The 12,652-nt window shown below is 44.6% G+C and overlaps 1 protein-coding gene across 2 annotated transcripts in view; it reads left to right on the plus strand.

Annotated features, from left to right (window-relative positions):
- Positions 1-11,986, plus strand: part of TDRD9 (tudor domain containing 9) — a 127,284-nt gene extending 115,298 nt beyond the window's left edge. The window contains exons 34-36 of one of the 2 annotated variants that reach the window (XM_004055767.3): positions 1,066-1,184; positions 8,928-9,000; positions 11,300-11,986. In XM_004055767.3, coding sequence (XP_004055815.2) covers positions 1,066-1,184; positions 8,928-9,000; positions 11,300-11,401 — 294 coding nt within the window. In that variant the 3' untranslated portion in view covers positions 11,402-11,986. The remainder of the gene's footprint in view (positions 1-1,065; positions 1,185-8,927; positions 9,001-11,299) is intronic. The other variant, XM_055361683.2, reaches the window with a different exon arrangement.
- Positions 11,987-12,652: the final 666 nt, after the last annotated feature.

The raw sequence follows: 12,652 nt of genomic DNA on the forward strand, positions 1-12,652 counted from the left end.
TTTACCACAAATAGTTTGAGAAATGCTACTTTCTAAGTACTCAGTCGCCTTTCTTTCTTAGAAGTTCCGTGAGATGGGTGAGGTTAACATAACCACACTGAAGGGCCGGGGGAAAGGAGGAGCTGCAGAGACAGCTGCCGATGCTCCGGGGGCAGGTATCGGTGTTGTCTCTGCAACTGTTAAGTCATAATTGCCTGGTCACAAGAAGGGGCTTATGGGCTTGAAAATACTCCTTAAGCCATAGAGCTAATGGGAAAATGTAAAACTATTAAAGTGCTACAAGCAAATTCAGGAAATCTGTGTGACTTTGGGTGTGGCATGAGTTTATAAATACAACACCCAAAGCACAATCTGTGAAGGGGAAATTGATACGTTTCAATTTATCAAAATTAAAACCTTGTTCTGCAAAAGACCCTCTTCAGAGGAAGAAAAGACAAAGTGCACACTAGGAGAAAATAGTTACAGGTTACATATCTGATGAAGGACTTGTATCTACAATATGTAAGGCACTCTTAAAACTCAATTATAAGAAAACAAGCAACAGAATTAAAATATGGATGACAGTAAACACATGAAAAGATGCTCAGCATCATATGTCATTAGGAAAATGCAAATTGAGACTCCCGTGAGATAGCACCACATACTTACTGGAATGGCTGAAATCCAAAACCTGACAGTAACCAGCAATGGCAAGGATGTGGTGTAGGGGGACCGGGGACCTTTTGTTCATTGCTGGTGGGAATGCAGATTAGTACCACTATTTTAGAAGACAGTTTCATATGAAGTTAAGCCTGCATCTACCATATGACCCAGGAATCCCATCTGTAGGTATTTATTCAAGAGATTTGAAAACTAGCATCCACATAGAGCTTGTATGTGAATATCAATTGCAGCTTGAGTCATAATTGCTAAAAACTGGGAGCAGTCAAGATGCCTTCAGCAGGCGAGTGGATAAACCATACTGATGACAGAGAATACTAACTCTGAATGCTGTGAATTCTCTAATGGGATGAAATTCAGTTACGACGGAGCCGTATGAGTGTTTATGTTGCTGTTTATTTACAGGTTAATATTCTCAGGGCTGCTATTAACAAGCTAGTCTGTGATGGACCAAATGGATGCAAGTGTCTTGGGCCAGAGAGAGTTGTGCAGCTTCAAGACAGTGCCCGTCAGAAGCTTTTAGGGTAAGCTGTGTGATGACGCGGGCTTCTTTTCTTCCCAGTCAACTTTCTCAGCTGCCTTGATCATGGCTGTTTTGAATTGTGTAGGCAATGTGACATATTGATCACCTGAAGTGGAGTGCCAGTGCTGGAGGCAGCACTGGGAGGCATCAGAATGTAGGCACGCCCTTCCTGTGGAGAGCAGCACCCTTGTTCCGTGTGTGTGTGTCCCTTGAAGGGACAGCGTGGGCAGGGCATGGGAAGCCACAGTGGGTAATGCGTCACCCACCATTCCTAGTGGTGGGTGTCTTAGGGATCGGGGGAGTCCGGCTTGTAGGATTGGGCCTTTCAGAGCTGGGCCTCTCTTGAACCTCTCTGCAGGGGAGGTTGGAGAAGGAGCATTCTGACCTGACTTCCCTGTCTCTCACCTCCTGCTGGACTCTCCATGGGACAAACCAAACCAGAATGCAGAGACAAAAGGCTCCTGTTGGTGTAGCCCATGAGCCCAAGGCAGCTTGAGGGCCCCGGAAAGGCCAAGAAGAGTGGGAGTGGTCATGGAGGAGAAACCAGCGTTCCACCTACCCAGTCCTGTGCTTCTGCCCCAGAGCCAGTCTCCCTGGGAAGGGCCCGGTCCTTCCTTGCCTGACAGTGTCCTGTGCTGGCTGGGACCTGGAGCTCTGTGAAAGCAGGTGGCATCTGGTATCACGGTGACACTTCTCTCCTTCCTATGCCTTTTGGGTTGGTTTCTTTTAGTTTAATAAGCATTTTTTAAAAAGCTATATATAGCTATCTTAGAAATGGTGAGAAAGGCCAGTTTTAGTTTTCTCTCTTCATTTTCTTTTTTTTTTTTTTTTTTTGAGACGGAGTCTGGCTCTGTCGCCCAGGCTGGAGTGCAGTGGCGCAATCTCAGCTCACTGCAAGCTCCGCCTCCCGGGTTCACGCCATTCTCCTGCCTCAGCCTCCCGAGTAGCTGGGACTACAGGCGCCCGCCACCACGCCCGGCTAATTTTTTGTATTTTTAGTAGAGACGGGGTTTCACCATGTTAGCCAGGATGGTCTCGATCTCCTGACCTCGTGATCCACCTGCCTCGGCCTCCCAAAGTGCTGGGATTACAGGCGTGAGCCACCGCGCCCGGCATTTTCTTTTATATAAAAATATTTTTAATATTTATTTATTTATTTTTAGAGACAGGGTCTCACTCTCTTGCTCAAGCTGAGTGCAGTGGTGCGAGCATGGTTCACTGCAGCTCCAACTCCTCGGCACACATGATCTTCCCACCTCAGCCTCCCTAGTAGCAGGGGCTACAGGTGTGCACCACCACACCTGGCTAATTTTTAAATTTTTTATATAGATGAGGTCTTGCTATGTTGCCCAAGCTGGTAATTTTTTTTTTTTTTTTTTGAGAATGGAGTCTTGCTCTGTCACCCAGGCTGGAGTGCGATGGCATGATCGCAGCTCACTGCAACCTCCACCTCCCGTGTTCAAGCGATTCTCCTGCCTCAGCATCCAAGTAGCTGGGATTACAGGCACCCACCACCATGCCCAGCTAATTTTTATATTTTTAGTAGAGACAGGATTTCACCATGTTGGTCAGGTGAACTCCTGACCTCAGGCGATCCACCCGCCTCAGCCTCCCAAAGTGCTGGGATTACAGGTGTGAGCCACCATGCCTGGCCGGTAAAAATATTTTTATGTAAAATGTGGGTTGAAGTTTAAGTACACAGGTATATGCCCATGTGGCCAGCACCGAGGTCAGAGCCCCGGTGCTCCTTAGGGTGTGCGGGTGCGGTTGTAGCCACCATCACTCCCTGCCCCCAAAACAAGGGTAACTGTATCCTGCCTTATTATGCCATAGGTAGGTATTGGTTTGTTTGTTTTAACAATTCAATAACTCTAGTGAATTTATAGTTGTGCAGTCTGTCAGCACAACCTAGCTCTTCAGCATTTCTGTCATCCAGAGAAGTTTACTCATAAGTATTGTCGGGAAAGGCAGTCTCATGCAGGCAGCCTTTGATCCCCTCTCTGCTGTCTGAGAACAGGCCTTGGGCCTGAAACGCATCCTTCCCATAAGATTAAGGGTCCTCACAGCCTGTGGGGGGGCTCGTCGCCATGTGTGGGAAGATCTTTCCTTGATTCCGGCTCTGCCCTGCTTAAGCCTGTGTGTCATACGGTACCTGGTCAATCCCACCACTGCAGGGATGGGACAGGGCTCTCCTGCTGCCACATAGGAGAGGGGCCTGCAGGCCTGCCTTGTCTTCCGGGAGGTACCCGCTGGCCACAGGGACCGATGCCAGTCACTAGAGCTGATCCTGTCCTGTCGCCTCCCTCTGTAAGTAAAGGTTCGTTCCAGCCAGGGTCTGACTATGTGTGTTTTCCTTGGCGACTCCAAGACAAGATGCAGGGGTGCCCCGACTTCTCCTGGCAGCAGGCAACAGATGCCACCTGTTTGACTAATATATTAAAACAGAATGTGTCATTGTTTGTACAACCCCATAAATTTACTAAAACTAATAAATTATGTTCCTAAAGTTGATGACTTTTAGGATATGTAAAGTACACCTCAGTAAAGCTGTGTTGAGGATCGAGAGTTCCCCCTGTCCATTTACACGCAGTCTTGTTCCCACCCCAGCCCAGGTACCACTGATCTGCTTTCTGTTTATATATTTGCCTTCTCTGACATTTTTATATATGTGGAATCACATTTTAATTTTAAAATCTGGCTTCTTTCACTTAGCTTAGTACTTTTGAGGTTTATCCATATTGTATCATGTTCCTTTTTACTAAATAATATTTCATTGTTTGTTATGCCACTTTTTTAATCCATTCACCAGTTGATAAAATATTTGGATTATTTCCAGTATTTGGCCATTATGAAGAAAGCTGCTATGAATAGTCACATACAGTCTTTTTGTGAACATGTATTTTTCTCTCGGGAAGATATCTATGAGTGGAGTTGGTAGGTTGTATTGTAGGTTTATGTTAATCTTTTAAGAAAAGGCCGGGGCCAGACGTATTGGCTCACGCCTGTAATCCCAGCACTTCGGGAGGCTGAGGTGGGCAGATCACCTGAGGTCAGGAGTTCCAGACCAGCCTGGCCAACATGGTAAAACCCTGTCTCTACTAAAAACACAAAAATTAGTAGGGCATGGTGGCACGCGCCTGTAATCCCAGCTACTTGAGAGGCTGAGGCAGGAGAATTGCTTGAACCCAGGAGGCGGAGGTTGCAGTGAGCCAAGATCACGCCGTTGCACTCCAGCCTGGGTGACAACAGCGAAACTCTATCAGGAAAAAAAAAAAAGGAAATAGCCAAACTGTTTTCCAAAATAGCTGTACGATGTTACATTTCTACCAGCAACATAGGCTGGCTCTGGCTTCTCCACATTCTCACCAGCACGAGGCACTGGCACGTGTTGTTACTGCAGTCAGTCTGGTGAGTAAGGTAGTATCTCATTGTAGCATTAATTTTCGTTTCCTTAATGACTAATGATGTAGAGCAACTTTTTATATTCCTCTTAGCCAGTCATTTATCCTTTTTTTTTTTTTTTGGTGAAATGTCTGTTCAGATCTTTTGCCCATTTTTAAATTTGTCTTTTCATTATTGAGTTGTAGAAATTGTTTTTAAATTTTAGATACACGTCTTTTATTGGGTAAGTAATTTGCGATTAGTTTATCCATTGTGTAGCTTGTCTTCTTATTTTAATGATGTCTTCCAAAGAACACAAATTTTTAATTTTGATGAAATCTACTTGCTGTGGTTTGAATGTGATATGTTTGAAACCTAATACCCAATGCAACAGTGTTGGAAGGTTGGGCATAATAAGGGGTTGACTGGACTCATGTCATCATTGTGAGAGAGGGTTAGTTATCAAGAGAGTATGGATTGTTGTAAAGTGGGTCTGCCCCGGTGCCTCTTCCTGTCTCAAGTACTCACTTGCCCCTCTGCCATGTCATGATGCAGCAAGAAGGCCCTGGCCAGGTGCTAGAGCCATGCTCCTGCACTTCCCAGCTCCAGAACCGTGAGAAATCAAGTTCTTATCTTTGTAAGTGACCCACTCTCTGGTCTTCAGTTATAACAGGGGAAAATAGACTAAGACACTACTTTATCTTTTTTTTGAGACGGAGTCTCGCTCTGTCGCCCAGGCTGGAGTACAGTGGTGCAGTCTCGACTCACTGCAGCCTCCACCTCCTGGGTTCAAGCGATTCTCCTGCCTCAGCCTCCCGAGTAGCTGGGATTACAGGCGCACGCCACCACGCCCAGCTGATTTTTGTATTTTTAGTAGAGATGGGGTTTCACCATGTTGGCCAGGATGATCTCGATCTCTTGACCTCGTGATCTGCCCGCCTCAGCCTCTCAAAGTGCTGGGATTACAGGGGTGAGCCACCGCGCCTGGCCTACTTTATCTTTTTAAAAAATGAATTATGTTTTTGGTGCTATATCTTAAAAAATCCTTGTTAAACTCAAGGTCACAATCATTTTCTCTCTTTTTGTAATTTTTTATGTTTAGGTTTTTGATCCATTTTGAGATGATTTTGCATATGGTATGTGATACAAGAGCCTAAAGTCATTTTTTGCATATGAATATCTAGTGGTGATGACGTCATTTACTGAAAAGCTATACTTTTACCATTGAATTGCCTTGGTGCCTTGGTACCTTGGTCAAAAATGAATTGGCCGTAAATGTAAAGATTTATTACTGGGCTTTCTGTTTTGTTCAATTACTTTATATCTATCTTTGTACCAGTGCTATACTGTCTTAATTGCTGTAGCATTAGTCCCCCTGTTTTATTCTTTTTCTTTTTCTTTTTTTTTTGAGACGGAGTCTCGCTCTGTCGCCCAGGCTGGAGTGCAGTGGCGTGATCTCGGCTCACTGCAAGCTCCACCCCCCGGGTTCATGCCATTCTCCTGCCTCAGCCTCCTGAGTAGCTGGGACTACAGGTGCCCACCACCACACCCGGCTAATTTTTTTTGTATTTTTAGTAGAGACGGAGTTTCACTGTGTTCGCCAGGATGGTCTTGATCTCCTGACTTCGTGATCCGCCCACCTCAGCCTCCCAAAGTGCTGGGATTACAGGCGTGAGCCACCGCACCCGGCCTGCTCTTTTTCAAAATTATTTTTACTCTTTTATATTCTTTTCCTTTCCATGTAAATTTTAGGATCAGCTTGTCAGTTTGTATAAAAATCCTTGTTGGAATTGTGATAGGGATTGTGTGGAACCTGTGAGTCAGTTTGGGGAGAATTGCCATCCTAACAGTAGTGAGCCATCCAGTCCATGAAGATGGAGTGTCTGTTCATTTGGGTATTCTCTAATTTCTCTTAACACTGTTTTAGAATTTTCAGTGTGCAGGTCTTGCACTTTAGTTGTTTCTAAATATTTTAGTTCTTTTAATGCTATTGTGAATAAAATTGTTTTCTTAATTTTGTTTTTGAATTTTTTTTTAGAAAGGAACAGTTGATTTTTATATATTGGTCTTTTATCCTGTGACCTTGTTAAACTTCTATATTCTAGTAGTTGTTTGTAGATTCCTTAGGATTTCCTGCATACAAGATCATTATTATTATGAAAGCTTGCTTTCTCTAGTAATGCTTCTTGTTTTAAGGCCTATTTTGTCTGATATTAATATAGCTACCCCAGCTCTCTTTAGCTACCATTTGTGTAGCGTAGCTTTTTCTGTCCTTTTACTTACAGTATATTTGCAGTTTTGAATTTTTTCAAATATTTTTTTCTGCCTCGTGCCCGCTCTCTTCTCCCCTAGGGAGACATTGCTTTGCACGTCTGTCAGTGCGCTGGTGTTAAACACGTGCTAACATGGTCGATACGGCCTCACTGGTCTTTGAGGCTCTGGTCACTTTTCTTCAGTCTCTTTCCTCTTTGTGCTTCAGATTGGTTAATTTCTGTTGATCTGTCCTAAGGTTACTGATCCTTTATTATTTCATCTCAGGTCGACGTGGATGCGGTACAGAGAATTTTCCATTTCAGTCATTGTACTTTTCAGCTCTAGGATTTCTTTTGTTTCTTTGGTAGTTTTAAATTTTTATTGAGATTATCCCTGATTCATTGTTATCCTATTTTTAAAAAACTTCTTGGCACCTGTTCACAGTGGCTGCCTTGAGGTCTTGGAGTGCTGAACCCACAGCTGGCCACACACTCAGCCTCTACTGGCTGCTCTTCTGTGTGCGGGCCACACATTCCTGTGTCTTTGATGTCTCCTAATTTTTTTGTTGGAAATTGGGTACTTTAGATAATGTACTGGAGCAGTTCCCCCAGAGCTGTTGTTTTTGGGTTTTGTTGTTTTGTTTGTTTCACTTTAGAAAAGTGCCTAGTCTTAACCTGTAAGTCCATCCCCCGTGATGTGAGGTCACTGATGTCTGGGTTCTGCTGTTTTGTTATGTTTTTAATTTTAATTTTTATAGAAACAAGGTCTCACTTTGTTGCCTAAGCTGGAGTGCAGTGATGTGATCACAGCTCACTGAAGCCTTGAACTCCTGGGCTCTGGCGATCCTCCTGCCTCAGTCTCCCAAGTAGGTAGGGCTACAGGCATATGTGACCACGCCCAGCTCGTTTTGTTTTGTTTATTCTTATTTTTATTTTTTAGCCTGGCTTCCTAGGTGTTGTCCTTGTATCTGATCTGCACAGCGTAGTGCTTAGTCCGTGATCAATCAGAAGTTGTCTTTAAATACTGCCCTGAAGGCTTCTGCCCTTTGCCATTGGAGCTAAGTATGAGTTGAAAAGTACACTCCAAGTTCAGGCACTTTTTGATTCTTCCCTGGCCTCTATTTTTCTCAGGGCTTCCCAGGTTTTTCCCACGTGTGTGCACCCCTCCATCAGTCAGGGATGTGTGGAGGGTCTGCTCCCCCTCTGTGGCACTCTCCTTTCCAGAGTCTCCCTTTTACCTCCTGAATAGTCTGGTCTGCTGCTGGCCCCAAGCAGGATGTGGCGTGAGGCTGGAAAGCTATGGGCTTTCCCCATCTGTTTCCTTCATTGCTGTTTTTACTGACAATGCTCCAAGTCAAGGTGTGAGGATTTTTCACCCTCTGATCCAGATCACATAGCCTTTATGGCCCTGGGAGTGCTGTGGTGCTGGGTTCAGGGGCAGGTGTATGGGGTGGGAGCGGCTCCCTACCCCAGCAAGAACTCCACACACTCCACTGTTCTCACCTGGAGCTGGCAGTTTGTCATGAATGAATGCTTCTCAACTTGTTGTTTGCCTTTGCCTTTGGTTAATTTCCAGAGCCTTCAAATGGTTGTTGTTGGTATGTATGTATGTATGTATGTATGTATGTATGTATGTGTGTGTGTGTGTATGTATGTATGTATGTTTACAGTTTTGCCTTGTTTTATAGTTTTTTAGTGGGGAGAGGCTCTGCAGAACTCTTTATTCCCTCATTGTTCAAATTCCCTATCTTTTTAAGCTGATGATATTTCCAACTTGTCATGACTGCTTGAGAGCTAATGGTACAAAATGTCCTGTTACATTTCAGAGAACTTGACTCATTCATGTGGTGATGTGCAGTGCTGGTTGCTAAGGGAACAAAGAGACGAGGCTAGGTCTTACAGATCTGTCGCACTCCATTTCTTTCTGCTTTTGAATATGCTATAGATTAAAATATTTTCTGATCACAACTGCATAAATGTTGACCTTTAAACAGTTTATTCTAGTTCCAATTCTGTGGGAAGCATATAGGATTTAAATCTTTAAAAAAATCACAGCAGTGTTTTCAGTTACTAATATATAATTAAGATAATTTCTTTTTTTTTTAAATTAGTTTGTTCTGTCAGTCAAAACCAAGGGAGAAGATTGTTCCCAAGTGGCATGAAAAGCCCTACGAGTGGAATCAGGTGAGTGGGATGCAGGCTGCTACATGAGCAGAGGCCACGTGGAGGAGGGGACAGGCCCTGGGCAGACCCAGGGTTCAGAGCCAGGGCTGGCCGAGGGTCTGAGAGGCAGAGACAGGAGGCAAAGTGGATGGCTTTGGGGGCCAGCTAGCAAATGTCTCAGACCAGACAGGCTGTTTCTGCACAGTGTCTTCTATGTGATGTCCCGGCAAAGAGTCAGACACCAGGATAACTCACTGCCTGTGAGTTGGGAAAAAAAGGTATGAGGGTCTGGATTGGACCTTCCTGCTCTTGTTGGTCTTTGTGAAATGCACCTTGGCTGATCCTGCCATGTGGCTGGCTTGGTGGCTTTCGGGCTGTACTGGTTGTTGTCTTTGTCTCCTTGAGCTGCTGTCACAGTGCCACCACGGGTAGGGGCTTAGGAACAGCAGACATTTGTTCTCACAGCTCTGGAGGCTGGAAGTCCTAGGGAAGGTGCCAGTTTGTGGGTCCTTGTGAGGACCTTTGAGGGACATCTGCAGATGGCCACCTTCTCACTGTGCCCTCACTTGAAAGAGAGACGTCCTCTCTTAGGGCACAAATCCCATCCTTGGGGTCCCACCCTTGTGACCTCATCTAACCCTTATCACCTCCCAGAGGCCCCATCTCCAAATAACATCACAGTGGGGATTCGGGCTTCAGTGAAGGAATTTTCAGGGGCCACAGTTGAGTCATGAAGAAGGACAAAGCCCTTCATAGGCTCCCTGGTACTTCCTCTCTGTAGGGCTAGAAATGGAATAAAATGTGATTTCAGAGAAAGGAGCCCAAAGGAGTTTGGAGATTTAATTCCAGAGCCAGGGATATCTCTAGATACAAAGCAGCAGGGGCAGTCTTCCCCTCCCCTTTGACGATCTAAGTGAGGCTCTGCCTTGGAGGACTGTGTCCCATCCTGTGCCTCAAGGTTGCTCCTGATGTGAGGCTCGCCTGCTCCCCCTGTGCCCTGTGCCTAGGTCCCTCTTTAGAGACCCCAAGGCTGCTCCTGGCAGCCGCCCCCATTGTGTGCAGAGCTCCATGGGCAAGGAGAGGGGTGACCACACCAGCCCCCATGGCCATCAGGCTCGGTTGGAGTGTCTGAGGGTGATGAACTAGCAGGACTTTGTTTGAAAACAGAATTTCACTTTGAGGTTAGTATGTTTTAGAAAATTTCAGTGTCTTCAAGACCTGTAATGCAATTACCATCCACATTTACATAGGCATGCATGGGAGATTTCTCAGTAAAGCTTGCCATAGTATTAATCATGAATTTATTTGTTTGCAGCTTTTATTTTAGATTCAAGGGGTACATGTGCAGCTTTTGTTACTTGGGTAGGTGGCATAATGCTGAGGTTTGAGGTACAATTAATCCCATCACCCAGGTACTAAGCATAGTACCCAATAGGTAGCTTTTCGATCCTTGCCTCCCTCCCCCATCTAGTGGTCCCCGGTGTCTCTTGTTCCCATCTTATGTCCATGAGTACTCAATGTTTAGCTCCACTTTTAGGTGAGAACAGGCAGTATTTGGTTTTCTGTTCCAGCATCAATTCGCTTAAGGTAATGGCCTCCAGCTGCATCCTAACTGCACAATTTCATTCTTTTTAATGGCTGTGTAGTATTCCATGGTATGTGCGTACCACATCTTCTCTATCCAGTCCACTGTTGATGGCCACCTGGGTTGATTCCATGTCTTTGCTATTGTGAATAATGCTGTGGTGAATATGTAAATGCATGTGTCTTTTTGGTAGAACAATTTGTTTTCTTTTGGACATATACTCAAGTAATGGAATTGCTGGATCAAATGGTAGTTCCGTTTTAAGACCTTTGAGAAATCTCCAAACTGCTTTCCACAGTGGCTGAACTAAGTTGTATTCCCACCAATGGTGTATAAGCATTCTCTTTTCTCTGCAGCCTTGCCAACATCTGTTGTTTTTTTGACTTTTTAATAATAGCTATTCTGACTGGTGTGAGATGGTATTTTGTGGTTTTGATTTGCACTTCTCTGATATTAGTGATGTGTGGAGCATTTTTAAATGTTTTTGGCCCTTGAATGTCTTCTTTTGAGAAGCGTTCATGTCTTTTGTCCATCTTTAATGGGGTTATTTAAACATGAAATTAAAAATGAATTATCAAGCATATAGTATGAAGTGTGAGAGTAGAGAAGTGTTCTGTAAATATTTTTGGAGAACTGAATTATACTTTGTGCATCCTGGATGTTAATGCATGTGTATTTTATGTCTGGAAAAGCCCTGTCACAGAGCCTGACTGGTCCTCTTGTCTACCCCATTAGGTTGATCCAAAGCAGGTCATGGAGCAGGCCGACCGCGAGAGCAGCAGAGGGAAGAACACCTTTCTCTACCAGCTCCACAAACTGGTTGTGCTCGGCACCTGAGCACGTCCACAGGTGGCCTCCAGCACACCCCTCAGGAAGCTGCGGAGGCTGGATTCCAGGCTCCCTCCGCAGACTGACTTTCCTCTGTGTCTGGGTGTTACAGTCTGTGCCCACTGCATCCTAAAGGCCTTTTCTTTCTTCTTTTCTCTTTGGGTGATAGTCAGAGAGTGGTGTTTTTGTTCAGGTGGGAAGGATCGGAAACTCTAGTCTTTTCTAGAAACAGAAAATCACTGTATTAAATATTTTGGAAAAATTGTTCTGAAAGAAGACTGTTTGGATAAAGAGCTGTATTTTGCTTTAAATTTATTAAGGTAAATATAAGTAGTTAATCTTAGATGTAAGGTTCCAGAATGTGCTTACATATTCTGTTCTGTTACAGTGATTTAAACCAGTAGTATAGGAAAAAACTTAAAAAACAAAAAAACCATGTAGTATTTTCTGATTTTTTTTTTCCATGAGGGAAAATATCTAATTTTTGTAAGACTAAGTTGAGTTATAGTTCTTGGTTCACATTTTGGAAATCAGAGATTACAGATTACATGGCCATAGCTTATCTGTGTTAAAACAATAAAAGCATTAAATGAAGTTTCTGTTTCTGACAGTTTTTAGTCAGAGGAGATTAAGATGTATTTAGTTCCAAAAAATCTGAAATTGTAAAACTGATACAGGGATACAGACCTCTTTTAAAAACTCAACTCACATCAGTCAGGGTTTGGTCAGAAGAACAGAGCTGTTGTAAATACAGCAGTGAAAGACGCCAGTGAGCTCACACGTGAGAGGGAAGTTGTAGGATCAGAGAAATGCTCTGCTTAAACTGACTTATCCCAGATGGACAATTTGAAGATCGTGAGGAAACAGGAGAAGCGTGTGCATGGGCATCAACTTGAGATCATAAACGGGAGCTTGTGTGGGGTCTCGGAAGCCGTCACATCTTGGGGAGCATCGGCGCTGTGCTGGGCCTCTGTGGGTTCGCTGGCCAGCAGTGGGAAGCTGGCAGATGCCAAGCGGGAAGACCACCAAGCAGCTGCGGTGGCTTGGCAGCACTGCACCCCTGTCACTGGGCCACCGTCCTGGCCTTCTGGGGAATGTGCTTCCCAGCCTTAGGCAGGAAGTGGTCATACCAAGTTGGCACACATGGAGGGCTCTTGGAAGGTTTTGAGCACGTCCAAAACTTGGTTCCGCTTTAAAGGGAAGGTTTTGCCCGTCGTCAGAAAGCCCTCTGAGAAAGCCTCCGGGGAGGGCAGCAGACAC

The sequence above is a fragment of the Gorilla gorilla genome, chromosome 15, assembly GCF_029281585.2.
Source record: "Gorilla gorilla gorilla isolate KB3781 chromosome 15, NHGRI_mGorGor1-v2.1_pri, whole genome shotgun sequence".
Classification (NCBI taxonomy): domain Eukaryota; kingdom Metazoa; phylum Chordata; class Mammalia; order Primates; family Hominidae; genus Gorilla; species Gorilla gorilla.